Source organism: Hyposmocoma kahamanoa, unplaced genomic scaffold (assembly GCF_003589595.1).
Source record: "Hyposmocoma kahamanoa isolate Upper Pololo Valley unplaced genomic scaffold, ASM358959v1 66, whole genome shotgun sequence".
NCBI classification, from domain to species: Eukaryota; Metazoa; Arthropoda; class Insecta; order Lepidoptera; family Cosmopterigidae; genus Hyposmocoma; species Hyposmocoma kahamanoa.
In genome coordinates, this window is record NW_020653854.1 from 4,819,642 (window position 1) to 4,842,523 (window position 22,882).

General features: G+C 37.3%; 1 protein-coding gene across 1 annotated transcript in view; it reads left to right on the forward strand.

The window, feature by feature from the left end:
• The window catches only part of LOC113231848 (vacuolar protein sorting-associated protein 13), a 117,422-nt gene that overhangs the window by 20,559 nt on the left and 73,981 nt on the right, over positions 1-22,882 (forward strand). Inside the window, exons 3-15 of the mRNA XM_026466384.1 lie at positions 3,650-3,847; positions 4,906-5,126; positions 6,122-6,260; positions 7,389-7,587; positions 8,052-8,340; positions 9,162-9,276; positions 12,806-13,046; positions 15,005-15,144; positions 16,696-16,819; positions 17,410-17,562; positions 19,156-19,330; positions 20,229-20,422; positions 22,222-22,291. Coding sequence (XP_026322169.1) covers positions 3,650-3,847; positions 4,906-5,126; positions 6,122-6,260; positions 7,389-7,587; positions 8,052-8,340; positions 9,162-9,276; positions 12,806-13,046; positions 15,005-15,144; positions 16,696-16,819; positions 17,410-17,562; positions 19,156-19,330; positions 20,229-20,422; positions 22,222-22,291 — 2,258 coding nt within the window. The remainder of the gene's footprint in view (positions 1-3,649; positions 3,848-4,905; positions 5,127-6,121; positions 6,261-7,388; positions 7,588-8,051; positions 8,341-9,161; positions 9,277-12,805; positions 13,047-15,004; positions 15,145-16,695; positions 16,820-17,409; positions 17,563-19,155; positions 19,331-20,228; positions 20,423-22,221; positions 22,292-22,882) is intronic.

Genomic DNA, 22,882 nt, shown 5'->3' on the forward strand with positions numbered 1-22,882 from the left:
GATCTTTGTATTAATAATTATAACAAACTAGTGGAGTAATTTCACAAATAATAATTGAATATCAATTCAATAAAAATTTAATGAATTCCTAAAAGTTTTTTACAGTAAGAGCATATTTTATTTCTGAAAGGCATTATGTTTAAATATCGTGCATTGAATTTATATCTCTCTCCGCATCTACCTCACGCGCTTCAAAATCTACGATACCACATACATACACTCAAAAATAATTTATGTCGATGCTCAATGTCGTTATAGCTCTTATTGAGCCTCTTCTGACCGGCTCAAGCCGATTACGCGTTAACCAGTGATCCTTCTGATGAGTCCTAGTTTACAAGAGCGACCGTAGTACATACACCGCTGCCCAGAGTAGAAGAACAGTTGTTTCTCAGTAGAGACATCGATGGTTCGAATCTCTATGGCGCAAGCTCCTATGAAAATAATTTTTAAGTTAATGAGTCTATCATAGGTATATGATTTTTTTAACTTGAATATATAGGGTTTTTTCAATAGGGACACGGTATTTTTGACAGCTGGTGGCAGCCATGTTAGATTGTCTATTGGCGCATTGACAGATGAGTCACCAAACTAGCGATGCGCGATTGCGAATGATTTGGATATTCGACTCGTTAGTAATTCGAATGACAAATTAGTAACCTACTAATTTTCGTATTCGAATGATCCGAATGATCATTCATTACTAATTAGTATTACTAATCCATAGAGCAATTTTGATTTGAATGTTCAGGGACAAAACATTACCCCAAGATCATGATTTAACGTATCTTAATGTTTTTTGTGGGGCTATGTGAAGGTGAGGTAGTGCGTAGTAGTAGTAGTGCGTGCGCACGAGCCATACACTATCGAACACCTAAGGATTAACATAACACGCGTCATCAATGAGACAGAGGTGCCATGAAGTCAAAAAGTTGATGGAAAATTGGACCTTTCGTATTCACACTATCATACGAAGCCAAGGTGGTAGTTTGAATGATATGGTACCTATTGCATACATAATATACCGAAGAGTAAGCCTTAAAAAATACAAATATAATCTAATTGCAAATAATGTCTTTTTGTCTCGATTCAATTATACCCGGTCCCTGTTAAAAAACTCGATAAATAAGGTCGTAAATCTGAAGAGAAATATTACATAGGCTTTCATGTAGCCTTTACTTTTAAATTTCGTGTTATTAGGTTGATAGGCGAGTTAACATTGTATTAACCATATCGTTGAAAATGTTATTTCGTTTTATTGTAGTGGAAGTTTACGAAGCGATGGTTACGACGTGTTTTATGGCTTTCTTAATACTCTTAGCTACGGAAGCCATATTATATTACGGTTTATATATACATAAACAATTATTTAGACTTTTCTGATCTCAGACTGGGGAATTCCCTGTACTATATATATAATAACCTAGACGATCCAGAATCAACCTAGAAAAATGTTTTGAAAATTGGTGCTACAGCGGTCGATTTCGCATTCAGGATCCTTATCTAGTGTCTACATTGCTAACCGCTGAACTACCGAGACCGCCAAACTTGTGCCTAGAAAATGCTCATAATTTTATGAGCTACACGCCCACTCATAACAGCTGCAGTGTTACTTCGAGCTTTATATCGCAAAGATCTAAGGGGCATTTCCACTGCGTCCGTCACCATGAGACATAAAATTGACAAGTCCCATGTGCTTGTAGTTTCACCAGCACCTTTACTTGCCTTTAACTGCCTCTGTGGCCGGCCGGTTACCATGCCGGACTGCCACGCAGAGGTCCCAGGTTCGATTCCCAGGCCGGGAGAAATATTTGTATGGCGCACATTTATTTCTCTCGTGAGTTTGGGTGTAATTTGTGGTTGTCTATGTGTGTGTCCATCTAATCCGCGACTCAGGGTTTATTGCGGGGCTATGTTGAGTGTGTGCGTTATCATTATTATTATTATTATTACTTACATTTGGCGGCATAAATAGGTTATTATCAGTCTTCCCCTATCTCAAAATTGTAAATATTTTTTACGATATCGATATTACGAATCCTAAATATATACTTTAGTATAACAAGACAATAAGGAAGGAAGGATAATAGTGACCATGATTACCCCCCACGCGACGCGCAGACGCAGCACCCGGGGTATGTGGGAAGTGGACTAGGGTTGTTGCATCAGGGACGGGTACAACGTAAGAAGAAGAAGGGAAGTAAGACTGAGGATTGCTAGTTGGAATGTAGTATAACAAGACAAGTAGTGTAACTCTATGCGTGCAAGCCCGCCGTGTGTCGCCGGCCACACACATTCGTAAAATTTCGCGGTGCACTCGCGTTGCACAGCGCGGGTCATACGCGCCTTTTATTATAGAATTGAAGCGTCCGCTCGGTGTTATATATATATAGTTTATAGTGTATAGTTATATATATATATAGTGTATAGTTTGATTGTGCAGGCGAACTTGACTACACGACTATGGATGTAATGAGAAGAAAAGAAGCCCGAGGGTTCTATTTGGATCATTATAGTCAAGTTAGTCTGCATGCTATCATACTCGCAAATGTGATGAAAAACTTTGTATGTATCACGGGCGGTACGGAAATAATGATCCTCGATTCCGAAAACCTTCAGTCTTCGACTTCGGGCTTCTAATAGGGTCTCGATCGTAATTCTTTATTTACCACCCTTAATAGGTACACAATGTACTAATATGTGTCAAGTTTGTATATTATACAGGTTTGTTTGCCTAGTACGGTCTCTAGTCTCTCACAAGGAATACAACATTGTTAGTCTATTATAAAATAAGTGTATATTTCCTTGTGTAGTTGTGTAATTGTATCGTCATGTATATACAAACTCGCATTTAATTTCTATTTTATATTCTTTTCCATAATCGAGATACTAATCTGCGATGCAAGTGTAAAAATATCAATAAGTACGTAAGTACTGCATCTGACAAAAAGTATATCAAAATAGCGCGTGAATACTGTGATGAATAACTTCGGTTTTTAAAATTATATTTGTAACCCTATATTTGTATATAACTGCAACAATAGGTACTACTCAAATAATAATGTGACAACCCTACGTTACGAGCGACGTGTAGGCAGAATCGCGCTGAACTGACGGGAGTTACACTACTTGTCTTTTAACCTGTAATATATAGCCATAACCGTCGCTTAATGATATGCGGATATTTACTAGATTGCTTTTCATAATAAAACACTATAAAACACGGTACAACGAAGTCCGTCTCGTGCAAAACATCATGGTCCCTTAACCGCCGTTATTAGTTAACTTTATAAAAACAATTTAAAAAGAACACTATTGTAGTACATTTATATGTCGTTTACATAACCACTTGTGGTAAACGTTGTTTGTAAAACGATCTACATTTTAACACACCATTAGTTTGGTATAATAGTGTACTGTGATAAATACAATCTGGGTGGCTTCATGTGCAGAAGGATTTATTTGGTATATACGGAAAGAAATACATACTGCATCCAGATTATCTCTTTCAATTTTTCTTTCTGTAATGCTAAAAAAACTGTGATGACACATTCGAAGCCTACAACATCTTTCCGAAGGGAAATAAACACAAGTCACTTAACAAAAAAAGTAAATTTATACATTTATTTATTGTATTATATAAATGTTACAGGGAAACTGGTGCTGAAAATACCATGGAAGAATCTATACGGGGCGTCAGTGGAGGCGACGATTGAACGTCTGTTTCTCGTATTAAACCCCAACGCCGAAGTGGTATATGACCCTGAGAAGGAGGAGAAGGCTGCATTCTTTGCTAAGCAAAGCGAACTTGCTAGGGTCGAAGAAGCCAAGAAAAAGGAGAAAGAGAAAGGTACTCTTATTTCTGTCTGATCACAGTTAAATGTACCTTGTGAGTTGTTTACACGTCGAATCCTGAATTGCGAATAATCCAAATAGTTTTCTGGAACAGCTGTACCACGCTAGTGGTCATGTTGTGCGTATGAATATTTTGCACGGAACAGCTATTTTTTCGCATCGCAAGTATTTTCGTGTAGCATCCAAATTATTACAGCTGTCTTTCTGTAAGATATATTGAAAGGTTTTTTTTATTGTTATTGTTAGAGTGCATGAGATCTTAATATTCCATAATGCGTCTTATCAGACCGCAACCATCAGTTGTTTTTTTTACTTATTCACTACAAAACCTACAAAGGATGCCTTCTTCAATAATATTCTGTAAAATGAAATAATGTTGTAGTATCATAGATGATGTAGGGTGATTAGGGTATAAAAAGGAATGCGTCGATAGTTTGTTAATATATGGAAAGGATAGACGTCAGTGAATTAACGGCAAAAATTTATAGAGCGAATGTGGAAGGAAAGGTGAGGAGAGCATTACAGTCAAGTTAGCCTGCATGCAATCATACTAATGACTTGCAAATGTGATGAATAACATTGTGTGTTTCACGGTCAGTACGGCAATTACGGACCTCGACTCCGAAAGCACTCAGTCTTCGACTTCGGGCTTCTAATAGTTTCGTTCGTAACTCCTTATTGTCGGCCTTAATACACAATGTACTTAATACACATTGTCGTTTCCTTTAAATATAGCTTTTAGCAAAACTGCCCTCCTATAATGATAAGGAGCGCAGAATAGTTTTTAATATTGATGGAATTTTCCTTTGAAGTTTGTTTATAAAAATTGAATCCAAGACCGTTTCCTGATTTGTCGGTGCGGTATCGGTACCGAAAGCTTACCGAGCGCTTATATTTCAGTGTGCGTTGCCTAATTGGTGCGGTATACCGTAAACCGAAACGATCACTTCCCGCTCCTGTCATAACCACGCCAATTAGGAGCGCACATTGAAATATAAGCGCTCGGTAAGCTTTCCGGAAATGGCTTTATACTCATAAAAAAATTTGATGCAGAATTAAAATTGGACGAGACATTCGTGGAGAAATTAGTTACACAAATAATCAAAAATGTGCAACTGAAGATCACAGACATTCACATACGTTACGAAGACAGTGTCACGAATCCTAAATCGCCGTTCTCATTTGGTATCACCCTCCACAACCTCTCTGTCCATACTACGGACGAAAATTGGAAACAAACTGTTATTCAGGACGCTGTTACTAAGATCTTCAAGGTGAGATAGCACAACCTTTATATTTTCTTTATACAGTTCCCTAAGGCGGCGATAGGTATTCAAATGTGTAAGACAGCTCATGAAACAAATTTAAACGGCTAGTATATTTTCATCAGTAATTATATAAATAAAAACAGATTATAGTCATATATTACAATTTACTCAAACATGCTCGGAAATTTTTGCATTACTTTCAAAAAACGAACACGGTAAAGTAAGTATGAAAATCCATTACTGTCCATTGGTCAGGCAAAAGAAAAATTCATTCAGCCGACTGCTCAATGTTCGTCCTTGCGAGAATTAAAAATACCTACTAATGTTAACTACTTTTTAGTACAAATATTACTTTTAATTTAAATTATTTTTTTTTTAAGTTTTCTATTCTACATCGTCATTTTGTGTCTGTTATTGTTTTCTCACATTGTTTGAGAAAAGCGAGCTGGTGCTCTCGGCCTTGCAACTCATATTCGTCCAGCAATGCCTTATTTCCCGGCCTCTGCAATAATGTAGGTACCTACTATTTATCGGTTATACTATGAAGTCGGAACATAAAGACGAACACTATTGTTTGGGAAGGAAATTCATTTTTATGTACTATAATATTCTATAAAAAAAATCGTGAATATTCCTGTTCATTCTTAATTATTTGCCGTTGGAAATGTTGCTTGACTACCTATGTTTTTACTTATCGTCGAAAGAGTGTCGAACCAGAATTTATAGAAAATGAGAATATAGTTGTAATTAAGTTTATTGATTTTGTTGTAATTATTAATTAATTAATTAATTAATTGAAGTAATAGACTTCAAGAGTTCAGAGAAAAATTCGTAAGGTCCGTTAATTCGTACCATGGCCTAGTTGGTATAGCGAATGGCACGGTTTGCTGGAAGACGCTGGTTGGAATTCAGCCAATTCCAAGGATTTTTTTTAAGTGTTCGATTTTTGTATTAATAATGAGAATATAGTTTTTTAAAAGTACTTTTTTGACAATTTGCAGATATTAAACTTAGAAGGTCTAGCGGTTTACTGGAATTCAGGCAGAGAGCTTTATTCGAAAGGCGATGCGCCATCCATTCAGAAGAGGCTTCAGACAGAAATCGCGACCAAGTCGTTCGTGCCTCCAGACTATGCTTACAGTAAGTGTATTTCTAAATCACGGATCATGTAAGCAGTTGCTTCACTACTTCGAACCCACTTGATGCAGAAGAAGAGTACTTAGTATTCAGTTCAGCTGCTTCATTACAATCATTACTACGCATGAATTTTAACAACAAGGTAGTTGAAAAACGCTGTAATTTGTGACACTTTGTGTGTTTTAAAAACAGACAAAATTTGCTTTATTTTGATAAATTATTTCTTAGCCTTTCATTATTACTAATATTTGGAGTCGCATTTTTATGGCTTTAATTTTTAAATACGTAATCTTAATATGATTGTTAATATCGATACTTCGGGGAAGAGAGGGAGTAAATATTCGTCCCGTCACTTGATATTATAAGAAAAGTACCAAAGTACAAAGTTTATAACACGAGTGTATAAATTGATTGTTTTCCGAGACGAGAAAAACAATCAATTTATAAACTTTTTAGTTTATATGCTTTTTTGGGCGAATGACCAAATTATAAGTTTACGGGCAGAAGGAGCATAACCTCGAGGTGTGTAGGAGGCTATTGCACTCATTCGCGCCCCCACCAGTGGCCGATCGTGAACTGTGCAACCCCTTCCTAGAAGGAACGCACATCGTTCCCCCCAATCCGAATGTAGGCTCGCCGAACAACAGACGAGCCTTCCATCCCGGGCTCCTTTATGCTGGGCAACGAGCTCCCCCGAGTCCGCTACACAGGGGCCATGGAGGCCAGCACAGCATCCACTCAACTGTGAAGTTCAGTAGCATAACCTAACCTAACCACATCAAGAACTCACCTTTACCTCCGTACTTTAGCTTAATTTGCGCTCTACTTTCCACGGCCGTTTGTTTAACTGGGCGCATGTACAGGCAATTAAATTAGTGTTGAACGAATATTCAGTCGATTTAGTCTTTTAACAACTTAACAACAACGTAAGAGATACACAGCCTCGTCTAGCTTGTATCCTTGCCTATAAACATTTTTCATGCTTAACTTATCTTAGGCGTCAATATTATAGCGTAGTACTGGCCCCTTTCTTTCCCAAAGTATCAATAATGTTTACTCGATGTTTTTTTTCGTAATATGGTGTTTATATTTCAATACTTAAGTATATTTATTAACAACCTATAATTGCAGCTTTAGGTCCTATAAATGCAACAGCGAAGCTAAAACTGAATCCGAAACCAGAACTGGACGTTCCCAAGTTCAGTATACCGAAAGTAATTCTCACTTTGCACATGGATCAGCTCTCTGTAAGTTTGACTAAGCTACAATATCGAGACATGATGCTATTGGCTGACTCAATGGACAGAATGAGCAAAGGCGCTCCTTACAGGTTTGTTTGGCATTCTAATTGCCTGTACTATCATGAGCTATGACTTCATCAAACTTGACTTTTAGATGGAACATACCGTTTAATATATTTATGGTATTGTTAGCGAAAAAAAAACATACAAACAAAGACGTTGCTTCCCATTTTTCGGATGCGTTTCGTAATAATTTACTGCAGGGTTCGATTATTCGCGATATTTAAATCGCGTATATTTGTGGGTAATTTTCTATCCTTAGGTTGCTTGGACAAATTTGCTACTTAACAATAATGCCGCTGGTTATACATTAGCTTATTCTAATATTCTTGAATTACTTCTCAGTGTTACCAATTATCATTGATATTAAAGTGCAATGAATATTTCATCTATATTTAAATAATTCAAGACGTTTCTCATTGGTTGTTTCGCAACATGCCGTCTGTTATAAACTAACCTGTCTCACTTTTATTTGTTTGTTTTTGTCTTACAGAAAATACCGACCACACGTTTTCAAGTACAAAGGAAACTACAAACAATGGTGGCATTTCGCCTACACATGTATATTAGAGGAAGAAATCCGACGTCGCCGAAGAAACTGGCTGTGGAGTCATATGAAACAGCACAGGAACCTTTGCAGAGCGTATGCGGCGGTGTACCGTGCCAAACTCACTAGTAACAAAGGGAAACTTACCCAGGAACAACTGAAGCTTTTAGAGGACTGCGAGAAGACTATTGATATTTTCAATCTGGTTGTTATTAGGCAGCAGATTGAAATGGAGGTAAGGTACCATTCATATTTTAATATTTTGACTTTTTAATAATACAGTATTAGATCACTATGATTTTTTTTAAATAATATCAAGTGACAAGACGAGCAAGTCGTGTGATTTGGTCTGTACAAACATAGACACTGACAGGCGGGAAATGATCAAATAATACTTTGACACATCACGTGACTGGCGATGATATCCTACTTTTGTGTGATGGTACCCAAATTTTCTTTAGTATTTTTCTTGTTTAAATTTGTTTAATTTCTCAGTATGTAGTTTTTGTGAAATTGTGTTTTTTTATTGATTTCTCTTTATTTTTGTTAAGGCCCTTAATGTTGTTTGCTAAATTTTTAAGTGTAAGTGTAATTGTTATTAATCTGTCAATTTTCCTAAACTGTAAAAAATAAAATTAATAAGATAAGAAATAAACAACCGCGCTTTGCTGGTCCTACCCTAGCAATAGAACAGAGTAAAACTCCAAACTAAGTGTCAAAATAATAAAGAATATAATAACGCAATTAGTAAACATTTGAACGTCCTAACTTTCACGATTCAGAAATTTTTCACAAAATTTTACATACTTTCACGATCTACCGATAAAACTGTCGACAACAACTACATGACTATTTAAAATTTGAAGAAAACTGACAACCCTATAGATGTCGTTTTACTTCATTTTCAAAAAAGACACCCTGAAGCGACCTTTGTCAACGCTTTCTAACTAATTTATCAGAGCTCAAATTTGACAGCTTGGCCATAAACTTATAGGTGCCCAGCAGTGAGTCATATGTATTGATTGCTATGATCATCTGGTATGTTTATCATTTAAGGTTGAAAGACAAGGCAAGGAAGACGAAGAAGCGCGTAAAGCCCGCGGATGGTTCAGCGGATGGTGGTACGGTAGCAGCTCCAAGGATGAATCTGGCACTAACGAGAATGATATTAGTGAGTACATGCTCTGTTACTTTAACTAAACACAACATAATATTCCACACGTGACTGTTTCCTGGTTAATAAAAATGGAAATAAATTAATTTGCTACAACGCTACCCAGTGAAGGTTAATTCGTGCAAAAGAGCTGCGCTTGTGTTGAATATCTTTTCATGCAGTTAATTTTCCCACCCTCCCTCCGCATAAAATTAATGAAATAAATAACACAAGCGCAACTACAGTCACAAACACCACCACCAAAGTGTTTCGCCTCTCCACGAGGCTTTCTGAGGATGTATGCCCTGGGGATAGGGTAGGGTAACGGTGTTACTATTGTTGAAACTCGAAAATACCCGTAATAACAAATTAATTTATTCCATTTTTATTAACATGGACTACCGCAAAGTAACGCCTGAATCTATTAATTGCTTCTTGATTGTCTAAAACTTTTGTTTGTTTATTATATTTCATTACAGGCCTACGGTTTAACTGAGTAGGTTTCTGAAGTGGATGCGGGGTGCGGGAGGACTGACAGTTTACGTAACAGTTATGTGGTGCTGCACACAGGATTTTATTCAATAACAAGTTGATTGAAAAAAATGCCAAATGGCTGTCTATTCATTGCAGTTATCAATGAAATAGTTTTTTTTATTATCGTTTAACGTAACAACAATTGTCTGATTTGGAAGGCACTTTTTCTTTCTGTCTTTTGTCAGAAAAATCTTATTGAAATTTTCCCGTGTGCAACGCGACATAATTGATACATAAACTGTCACTCCTCCCGCACACCGCATCCACTTCAGAAACCTACTCAGTTAAGCCGTAGGCCTGTAACGCGCAGCTACCTCAGGAACCGACTCAGTTAAACAGTATGCTTGCAATTATATCTTATTCGTGGTGAAAAATTTAAGTGTCCGCTTTTTAAATGAAACTCTTGCATTATGATAATGAGTTTTGGCCGAAGGGGGTCATGTACCGACGTTTCCGTGACCGGCTATCGGATACCCATGTTGCGTCACACGTCGCAGTCAATACGTGTAAATAATAATTAGTCAGAAGTGTTTTTATTGTATTATTAGTATGTATGTTAGGCTATATGTTATGTATTTATGGGTCTTTGTTACCTGAATGCAAATGAATAAATTTAAAAAAATATGCTCTGGCCACACAGAGGCGGCCACGGAAGCGTTCCGGGCGCGGGAATTTTTGTAATTTACGAGTTTGTGCGCGTTTCAGTGTGGCAGAGTTCATCTGCCACACTGAAACGCGCGCCTGACGCGCCCTAGGGCCATGAACGTACGGTGCACGTGTGATTCGATTTTTTTATTTCTATGTAGTAGTAACAAATCGTTGAAAACGTTTTTGAAATTTTAATTAATTTTGGGATCTTTACTGGACTGTTTTCTTTGGTCTCGAAATATAGATATATAATTGGTCAACATGGTGAAATAGGGTTATATTAACTCGACTCAAAATGCCCACTATGTCCGACCAGCTGCACCCGCGAAGATCTGCTAAAGGCTAGGATAGGGGCATGGAGATGGCTGCTTACTGGGCTAAAGTAATCTAACACTGGTTATTTGGTTTTTGTCATTGACTCGACAAGAAGAAGTATTAAGTATAAGTGCTCGAAGGTGGCGTGAATGACGTACTTCAATATGTATTAAACATATACCTATAGTCTCTGTCCGCTGCCTTTGCACATAATAGGTTAGTTCCCACTAATAATGTTTGCCATCGTCATTTGCTAATTGGAGTAAGTTTGTTTTTGCCCAGGTTGCACCAGACGTGTAGGAAGTAGCACGTCGTGCGGGGAGGTCCCTTTCTGAAAATAATATACCAAATGGTAGGAGCTCTTGTTGGCAATACAGAAAGACCCTTATTGGTTCATAGGTCCACCTTCTACCCTTTCTCTCCCAGCGTCATACCTAGCTACATTCTCCAAATTATGGAAAAGACTACCGGATAAAAATGTTTTCAACCGTAAAAAATGGCCCGGTAATTATTCGATAATAATTTTGCACAAACACAATCATTAAGTAACGAAATCTCCGCAATTGAGACTGTTCGCACATTGTCGTCTGTACAGGTTTTGTAAATCTTGTTATCGATTTCTCGTCTTCACTTCATCATCAACCTATTTATACGTACCACTACTGGGTACGGGTCTCCTCGCCAGCGAGGGTTTAGGCCATAGTCCGCGCTGGCTCAATGCGGGTTGGGGACTTACACACGTTTTTCGAGAGTTGTGAACCTTCTTCGACGTGCATCACTATGTTTTCTTTCACCGAAGAGCTTGAAATTTACCATGAAATTTCAAAAATTATTTTTCGCAAATATTGTGCGAGCCCGGCTTCCAATCAACAACCTCTGCTTGAGAGGCGGTAGGTCAAATCGTTAGGTTACTACGGCTTTCTAAACCACTCACTGTTACCCAATAGAGCTTTTTCTTTTTTATAATAACATCAAGTGACGGGACAAACAAGTCGTGCGCCTGACGGTAAGCTACACGCCTGTCCATAACAGTTACAGTGCCACTCGGAGCTTTAAATTGCAAAGATTTGAGGGGCACTACCACTGCGCCCGTCACTATAGGAACATAAGTTGACAAGTCCCATGTGCTTGTAATTTCACCAGCAAAATTATATTCTATAAATTCTTTAAATTGTAAATTCTTTAAAGGTGAAATTACATTGTTACGATATTTTGAACTGTGTCTAGCTCTTCTTTGATAATGTCTCGTATTGGTTTTTTTATCCTTAACCATTAAGGCTTCTGTTATCAGAGTCGGTGATATCGATGTCCATGTCCATGACATTAGCGTCGCCATAGACGCGGTCCGATAGGTAGAAGTGTAGGTTCCAAGGATACGAAAATGAAAAGGGCGTGTACAGTATTGAAAATGCGCATTCAGCTCAAATATTGTTTTGTTTATGTGAATTACTCTGACTGTTATATCGCACCACCGGTGGAACAGTGTCTTAACTTAAATTTGCGAAATATTACAGTAAAACGGGTTAAGTTTTATTTTTGTTTTTAGGGCTACGGAGTTCTTAAATGTTATATTATTTCAGTAAGCATTTCGTCCTTTATGGAAAATTGAATAATAATAACGCACACACTCAACATAACCCCGCCGTGGACACACATTTAGACAACCGCAAATTACACCCAAACTCACGAGAGAAATAAATGTAGGCCATACAAATATTTCTCCCGGCCCGGGAATCGAACCTCAGACCTCTGCGTGGCAGTCCGGCATGGTAACCTTTGGGCCACGGAGGCAGTTTAAGAAATGAATGATGTGATGTGAAGCCTGTATTTCACCGTAGATGCGATATTGTTATATCTGTCATAAGTCGAACATCTCTCACTCAGTTATGAAAACGATTTTTTTTGTAAACTTGTGTAGAACAGTACTGCCCTCGTAACGAAATAAGGCACCACTATGCGTACTTTACACAGCAGTTGTGCCTTTTTTCGTTCCGAAGGCAGAGTACAATGTTATTATCTGTGGTCTTACTTTTAAAATATTTCGTTACAGTAAAACAATTCGAGAAAGCCATGACACCAGAGGAGAAAGCGAAGCTGTTCCGTGCCATAGATTACCAGGAGAACAGTGCACCATTATTTTTGCCCACCGAATACATAGCGGTGGAGACTCATTTCAAACTTGATCGACTGGTTTTGTCGATCACAGAATCGCCTTATTGTGAGGTACTTCAAGCGAGTGTCGATATTGTCGAACTGTCTATGAAGCAGCGCCCTAGTGCCAACGCTATTAGGTATTATATTTTCAATATTTATTATCCTATTTAATTTCTTTATTGTTATACATATTTTAAAGTAACCTAGCTTTATTTTGGTATAGAAAACTTGGTTATCAAAGCAGAATTCGCAGTTTACGATTATAGATATAGTTTGTCAAATTGGGATTAGTTAGTGATCATCGTGCGACGGTACTATTATTGACATATCAGCATTACTTTAAGCCTTGATTCACCTGACAGGTATTATTAAAAATATCAATAATCAAAAATCAAAAAAATCGGTCAAAAATGTTTTATTTTAAGACACAATCTTTAAAATGTTGTGCCTCGAGAATCCCTTTTAAGTAATAATGTGTAAGTAATTTGTGAGGGATTTCGTGTTTATTTTTGATGTAGAATTATTCTAGCACTTTTTTTTTTTATTGTGACTCCGCAAAATGACTGCACCGCGCCTGATGGAAAGTGCGAATACAGTCCAGAGATGAGAGTAACGGATGGAAAACACAATATCTTCACTCCGTCACTATCATTTTGCCGGTCTGGCCAAATGCTTCTAAAAGACGTTCTGTATCCTCATAATCAATGATCGTAACCACTTTGAGAGCGTAGATTTCAAGTTTTACAAGTTCAATGGGTGCTGATTTAGTACTTTGCATTATTAAATTGATATATCTAAAAATTTCACAATTTTTGTCGATATATTGTTGTTTATTATTGGGGAAAAGGCGTGAAGTATATGTATGTATGGTATATATTGTTTCACTTTACTTATGTGTTATCATGAGTCTTTCTTTGTAAATAAACAAAGTCGTTTCAGTTTAATTAAGCCCTTGTCGATTGTGAAAATCTTTTTCATTCGTTAGACGGAAGAAAAATCATTTATTTTTCAAGGGTGCTAGTGAAATTACAGGCACATGGGACTTGTCAGCTTATGTCTCAAATCTTTGTGGTTCAAAGCTCTGATTGGCACTACAACTGCTATGGACAGGCGTGTCGCTTATTGTTGTTTTGAGGAATAACATACACTATGTTCAATGTTAAGTTTGAATTAATGCTCATAAATCATTTAAGGCATTTTTATTAGCAATCTTAATATTTTGTTATAATTATTACTAGATTAGTCTAATTAAAAAAAACCACGACCAGGAGTCACTGCTTAACTTATCGTACGCCAAGGTTAATGGTCAAGGGCCTAATATTAAGATTAAATGTTTTATTGAATGTCAGGATGTTTCTCAACCGTGATATTTTTTGGGAAATTACTGCACTAGTTATAATTATTAATACAAACATGGACACTCAGAAAAAATCCTTTCGATCCGGCTGGTTTCGAACCGACGTCTTCTAGCAAACCGTGAAAGGAATTTTTTCAGACTGTTCGATCTTTGTATTAATAATTATAATAAAACTAGCGTAGTAATTTCACAAAAAGTAATTGAATATCACGGTGGTAAAATATCCTGACATTCAATAAAATATTTATTCTTAATATTTGTTCCTTGACCTACGAAAAGTTACGCAGAGACTCCTGGTCGTATCTTGTCAAGATGTCACAACAAGTGACATAATCTGTCAAACAAAAGAACGACGAAAAAAAAAAAAAAAGGCATTAAAAAAGTTAAAACAACATAATTATGTGTAATTTAATGAAAATTGAGATTGTATTATAAACTTATTTATCTGATGTTATAAAGTTGTTTATAGACCTCCCCATGGTCGGGGGGGCTTGGACACCGGTTTCCATGGTGTAGCTATTGCTGAGGTCCCGGGTTCGATCCCCGGCCGGGTCAATGTAAAAAACTAAATTTTCTATATTGTCTCAGGTCTGGGTGTTTGTGATACCGTCGTTGTTTCCGATTTACATAACGCAAGTGCTTTAGCTACTTTGGAATCAGAGCAATGTACGTGATGTTGTCTAATATTTTTATTTTTATTTATTTATTTAACCGATACATTAATTGTGGTGCTTTCAGGGTCGACGTGCAAATGCGTTCGTTCACGGTAACGGGCGTGCACCAGGATGACGGCCAGTTTGTGCCTGAGCTCGTCGTCTCCAAGGAGGTTTCGCAAGACGTCAACCTGCTCAACGTCTCCTTTGAAACTAATCCTTTAGGTACTCAATAGACTATAGAAAATTGTACACAATGGACACTGCGGTAAACATACATACTCGACATAGCCCCGCACTAGGGAAACCCTGTGTCGCGGGTGCCATGGACACACAGATAGACAACCACAAACTACACCCAAACTCACGAGAGAAATAAATGTAGGCCATACAAATATTTCTCCCGGCCCGGGAATCGAACCTGAGACCTCTGCGGCATGGCAACCGTTCGGCCACCGAGGCAGTTAAACATAAATTCACAACAGGCCCTGCACTCTTGTTTTCCGTCTGACATCCATCCGAAACAATTACTTAGTGTCAAATAAGAAATACTCGACCGAATTAAAAGACAATGTAAAGTATGAAGCTTTATTCGCAACATTCATCTTTAATTTGTCGAGTATTACTTATTTGACAGTTTGTTTCTGACGAATGTCGGAGGGTGAACGAGAATAGAGGGCCTGTTGTGAATTTATGTTTCCCGCAGTGTCTATTGTGTACCATGTTAATATTAGTGTTAAGTGGTTTGCTAACAAATTGTATGAGTCAATGTTACTCGAAATAAATGAATTGTTAATTTTAAAAATACCACGTATTCCAACGTGGTTGTGAACTTTCTTCGACACACAAGTTTTATCACCATATCTTCGTTCACCAGTAGCTGGTGTTGCTGTTAACTTTTACGAAACGCGTAACTTAAAAATTAAATTCTTTGGTTTTCGCGATTGTTACACATAGGAAATGAAACTATTTTTCCGGATTTAAATCGTGTCATTCAACTGTGACCATGGGACTTGTAAAGGGTGTGAAACGTTGGTTTGTTTGAAAATACAAATATACGCGACACAATTCGGAAAAATAGTTTCATTTCCTATTAAAAATAAAAGTTATGTTGACCTGCCCCCGTAGTATGCCACCTCAATAAAGTTATTATATCCACATTTAGCTCTCGAATTCGAGTCGTGATGTCGCACTTGTATGTCATCGTAAGCGCTGCGACTAATGACTGCTAAAGATTAACACAGTGCCAAACATGGCTGCAAGGTCACAGTTGATTTTAAAACATTTTGACAGTTTTGCATAGTATTTTTATCAACGTAAAAATTGCGCGCGACAAACGAGATGTAAAGAACTAATAAAAAGAAACAAATTATTATTATACAAATTATTGGAAAAAGGTGAGGAGAACATTTTTAATACTGTTCAATACATGAGAGTAATTAGAAATACATAAATAATAACTAATATAATGTAAAAACAGAAACCACAAAAACCCGACATTTTTTGCTTCATCGTTTTTGCAGTGATGATTAAACGACAAAGATACCTAGCTATATACGAAATTTCATATCGTTGTTCTTGTTCTTCAAAATGTATAACAATGATTCATTACCAAATAAGATTTTTCAAATTTAGTTTGATCAACTGAAATAAATAATGTCGCGGGGAGGTTTTTATCACACATACTGCCATGCTACGGCCTCTGACCCCCTATGTTCAGAAGCAACCGTTTTGGGCAACAGCTCGGTAGTAGTTTGAGTAATGGTTTATTTTCAGAGGGAGGATGTGACCAAAAGGTAAAGGTGTCCGCTCAGCCGTTGCAAATCGTGTACGACGCACAAACGGTCATTGAAATTGTCAATGTGTTCAAGCCGCCTTCAGATTCTTCAGCGCTCTCCACGTGAGTGTCCAGCTAATAAATTTCTGTTAATTAGAAGTTTCAATTTGTGACACTTTTTATTTATTCGCTTTGATGCTTGTCTATGTTGTTTACACGGCATTAAATAAAGGAGAGATATCGACTGTGAACTGGCAACCAGTACTATCTCAATTCTGACAACTTTACAGGATGATGATGATGATGAGGACGATGTTCAAATTGTATGTTTTAACTATTCGTATCATATACAATAAAAATTAAGATTTTTATTGAATTGATATTCAATTATTTTTTATGTGTAATAACACCACTAGTTTGTTATAGATATTAATACAAAGATCGAACACTTAAAAAAATTCCTTCGATCCGGCCGGATTCGAACCGACGTCTTTTAGCAAACCGTGCCAGACGATATGCCAACTAAGCCATGGAACGAACCAGCGGACCTCACGAATTTTGCTATGTGGTTGTTGTCGTATCTTTGTATTTGGTTGAATTCAACGACTTTCTAGCCGTAGCGCCATCTATGACAAATCTAAAATTTAGAAAATTAATGTAAAGACTATTCTTATTAAACTGATCTCGCCTTGACAATTTGTTTTCTTTTACAGTTTACAAGCCAAAGCCGAGAACAAACTATCAGAGATAAAGGAGAAATCGGCGCTGGGAATGCAGTACGCTGTGCATCAGCACACATTCATTGATATCGACGTCGACATTGCCTCCTCCTACATTATTATTCCCCAATCTGGAAAATATAAGGGGTACGTTATTAGTTATTATCATTCATTTGCGATAGTTTTGAACATTCTAGGCCTTATTCAGAGTGGCGGCAGGCGCGGTTGCGGGTGCGGGTGCGTGTGCGTGTGCAGGCGCGGGTGCGGGTGCGTGTGCGTGTGCGTGTGTGTGTGCGTGTAACAGTGCTCGGTCTAGCGTCTAGCGCATGTTTGAGATTTCGACGGATGGATCTCCCGCTCATAGCCACTTCGGCACTGTGAAAGGGAAGACGCCAAGACCCGCGTGCCCGCACCCGCCGCCGCACCTGCGCCTGCACTCTGAATGAGCCCTTTAGGTGTGCGAGCCTAGTCAGCAAGCGATCTAATGAGCGGTTGGCGGAGGTATCAAACCAGTTTAGTTTTGTCGCTCACGCGGCGCAAAGTTGCGAAAGTTTGTATCTTCTCTGTTGATTTTAGGTGGTATTTTATTCAAGATGTAGTCAAATGTTGACACGGATATTCGAGGGTACTCAAAGAATTTTGTAGGGTACAATTTCAATTCTTCATACAAATTTAAAAAATCACCAATCATTTTAAGCAGCAGTAGAGCTCCTTGTGAAAGAATTCGTCCAGGGAAGTACTGCCACCTTACTTATTTCTGCCGCCAAGCAGTATTGTTAGCATTACTGCGTTCCGGTTTAGAAGGGTAAGGGTGCTGGTGAAATTACAGGCACATGGAACTTGTCAACTTTATGGTATTTTTTTATCGAAACAGTAAACAAACATTTACATTAAACTTAAGTGAATCTTTTGTTACAAACACACATATGTGTTATCGCGCCTGTCTACCACTGGGGTAGGCATCTGCCTACTCATGGAATCTTCCATGGATCTCCTGACCACCTGCTACATTCCTGACAAATTTCCTTCATCTACCCCACTCCCATCAGTTACTTCATGCATGGCATGGCTTCATACAAGAACAATTAAACTTAGATTAAATTTAAACAAATTGTCGTCGATTAAAATTTGTTACATTGTTTATTCTGTTACACTTTCGCGGAGATTCTTTTGAAGCTAAAATTTTGGGACTGAATATGTACTCCCATGGTCCTTAGATGTTGAGCCATTTTTGGCGTGCCCTATTTAAATTGTTTCACAATAATGAAAATGGAAAAAAATGTAATAATATAATAAAAATAGAAATTGTATTCTATTTTTGTTATATTATTATGTTATTTTCCGAATTATATAGGGTGGCCGCAGTGGAGATGAAGTAAAGACGAGAAAATATGATGAATAACTATATTAAATTTCCACAAAGGTATTTCTTAAACTAAATAATTTTAAGAACGTCCGAAGTTAGGTACGTTAGGTCTAAACGTACTTATACGAAAAAGATCTTAACTAAAGAAATTTAGTCTACGTCCGATGTTAGGAACGTTGGGCCGAAAAGTGTCTCATAATTATAATTAAAATGACGAGTTTTGCATCGGTCACGTTGCAATGCACGGGGCGCGCGTTCCGGGGTGCGCGAATGCAAGTGCATTGAACCGACGTTTTAGGTATGTGTGTTATGCAAATCTGGATACATAACATCCGTAAAACATTATTTATTTTTACTTTTGATGTTTTATTCAGCGACGAAGCGTGTCTGGTAGTGAAGCTGGGCGCGATCTCCGTAAGGTCGACGCCGCGCGACAGCTCGCTGGATGTGCACAAGCTGCACCGCGAGGGCAACGACGACGAGGCCATCATGCGCGAGATCTTTCGACATAGCTACGACATCATCGCGCTCGAACTTACCGACATGCAGGTAAACACAGGTCAACTCCTTTCATGACAATCGTGGTAGCCTGCCTAATGGTTTGATCTACCGCCTCTTATGCGCTCGCACTTCGTGAGTTTCTCGGAGTTTAATACAATACAAACATTCTGCACACTGGGACAAATACAAAATAATACAAAAAATAACAAGACAGGTACAACAGGCGGCCTTATTGCTATATAGCAATCTCTTCCGGGCGACCTTCGGTTTAAAAAACCGGTTTTGGTAGGAAAAACTGAGATAGTAATTAATTGAGGGCGCAACAGAATACGTATTTAAAACACATATTGTACAAACACAAGTGATATTTAAGTGCAAATTTTAATTTGAAATTTATTTGAAATTTACCTTGAGCTTTTCGGAAAACACCGCGATGAAACCTGCACGTCGAAGAAGGTCCACAACCCTCGGAAAAGTTTGTAGTCCCGAACCCGCATTTTGGCAGTGTAGCGAATGATGGCCTAAACCCTCGCCTGCGAAAGGGTTTAGGCCATCATTCGCTACACTGCGAATGATGGCCTCTGGAAGGATCTGTATTTATACAGATAAGTACAGAACATACAATAAATACAGAATATTTTTGTAATATATAGAGACGTACACACAGGTCAGTTGTTGGCGCTGTACTATTTCAGTTTTCTAATTTATGATTTCAGCTCAAACGAGAGTTGATATTTAATAATGATATAAGGCCCATTTATCTGATGAGTTGCCAGGGATGGATGGACCTTATTCCGTCTCTATTTCTGTTGTATACTCAATCTATACATCACAACATAGAACATGAACTTTTTAATCCAATTGAGTAAATTACGACAATCTTTTGCTTAGCCATATTCAATGAAAATCAATGTAAATGCAACAATTTTTAATGTACTACTACCAGATCGTAATAGCGACCAGTAAGGAGGACTGGAGGACGGCGATAGCATCGAACACGGCCACTCATCTCCACATGCTGCAACCAACCAGTCTCGTCATAGATATCCAGAAATGCCTCATCACTGATGACCCGAGGTTGCCTAAGGTCAAAATCTGCGGTGAACTCCAGAAGATTGCAGTCACTATTTCTGAGGACAGGTAATTATAGAAAGTGAAAGATCCCGTTAGATATGGGAGACACCAAAAGTATTGTCATTGTATTGATAGGATCTGACCTGGATCCCTATTCAGAACTCTTCGATATTTTCACCGAATCGTTCTATTGGATATCGTTCTCGAATCGAAGGGCGCTTTCCGAGCTATTCAGAACATTCGAGCTAGACGTTCGACTCGGATTCGGATACGATATCCGTTATCCAACAGCGTTTACGGAGTTAGTCGGTGAAATAGAAGAAAATTGAAAATCCTTTTATATACATTTTTAAGACTTTAGGCCTAAAATATGGGAATGAATTAGTCTTGCATTAAAATAAATTATTAAAATTGAACAAAATCCAGACTTTATTTAAAATAATAAGAAGTTCCATATTACATTCTTGCTTTGTAAACAATAGGACGTTCGGTAACTTTCATTCGTTAACTGTGTTCTGAATTACGTTTGTGTCCTTTGACGGTCGAAAAGTTCGGGTAATCGTACGGGTGTGACGTTATTTCAGTTCGGTTGCGAATATGACATTTTAACGTTCAATTCGGTTAATGTGAATAAAAATGAAAAAAAATCGTACAATATCATATAAATCGACCCCCTGGACCTAATAGCACAGTTGTGAAGAACGCTTGCCTTCTTTGAAGTAGGTTCTGTGTTCGATTCAAATTTTGCGTGTGCGTTAAAACAAAATTAATAAATATATATCAATTTTATAAGTGACACTATTACACTTTTTATTTAATACAATAGAAAGTGCAGTTTAAATTCATTGAGATATGCGATGATTTTTATTAATTAATAATTTCTAACATAGCAGCTCCCCTGACATTAAATTTAATAGGAGAAATTAGATTAATTAATCGCTTAGCAAGATGATCATGAGTATCTATAATTATATTAATTTCTTTTTTTAGAGATTTTATAAAATGTACAGATATTTAAGTTTGTGTGTTGTCGCTCAGGTCATTTTATGATGATAGTGTTCAGAAAATAATTCCTAAAACAGATTAGTACCGCGGTGGTAGTAGTCATTACATTACCAATTTGGAAAAAGTGTTGTTAGTGTAAGAATAATTCGTTCCATTTACGTTTAAGCAGGGCAAATTATTTGGAAAAACGAAACGCTAACGCTAGATATGTCGCACCATGTATATTTGAACACGACATACCGCTTCGTAGCGCATCCAAACACGTCCAATGTTAATCTATTAAAAAACAAAATATTACTTTCTGGTTTAAATAAAACTTGAAGTTGACTATTTTGTAATTATCAAATAATACACCAATAAATTAGTTCCCCTTCCCCTTTCCATCATCGGGGGACTAAACGTGGGCTGGGATCCCACCCCTGTGTTGCGGATATTCCCAGGATTCGCACGAAGCGCTTCGCTTCCATATTTATATGGCGAGGGGCTAGAGAGTGGAATTCCCTGCCTGTGGACTTATTCCCCGAACGCTATAAACTTGGACCTTTTCAAGGCAAGTGTGAATAGCCATTATTTAGGTGTGCATGTTGCATCGTCTACCTCATCATCACTTTCCATCAGGTAAGATGAGGTGGAATGCGCACTTATTTTATATATACAAAAAAAGTTTTTTTTTTTAAATTTTTTTCGTCAAAATTTCAGTAACCTAATTTTTAATTGAAAATGAAATTTTGAATATCATAATAATTATTAAAGAAAATAATTAATTTGCTTCAAATCCTGCATTTAGATACGATTATTGGAAATTATGACTTTTGTGAGTTTATTTTAAGAAAAGATTGACCCGGAATTTTTGTTCGCAGATTGATGACGTTATGCGAAATTTTGGTCAGCATGCCGCTACCAAAATCGGAAGAAACTTATGTTCTCAAAGTGAGTATCCTATTTCTGTTTACTTTGGTTTCTATTTGTTGTAGATTAGAGAGGTGGTAGCCATATATATAGGAAAAAAAGGGGAGATTTGGTATGTGGGCGTGGTGCGTGTCACCTCGATATGCCCGAAATGCGCATATCGAGGTAACACGCCTTCAAACATCGCCACAGCGATATGGAGATCGTTGTACACGCAAGATCTCTCGTAAAACGTGTAAATGCCAAAAAAAAAAAAAAAAGGTTGTAGCGTTATAGCTTGTAAAAATTTAAGTGAAAACAAAAATTTAAAAATCAGTGGAATACCATACCACCGGTTATTTGCGTCTTAATTTTACTATTATATAAATGTTTTCTTTTTGTCTCCATACAAATTTCTACATTCGAATATAGTGATGTTCATTTACAGTGATTGATATTTATCGACAATTAATTTTCACTGAAATGTTTCAATTTTTTATTATGATTTTTGTAAAGTCCCTAAAATGTCGAAGGGAAAAGCATTCACGTTAAATTGATTTGTTTTATTTTTATTATTATTATTAAGTATTAGGGGTTAAAGTATGAAATTGCCGTTTTATTGCAATAGGTTCT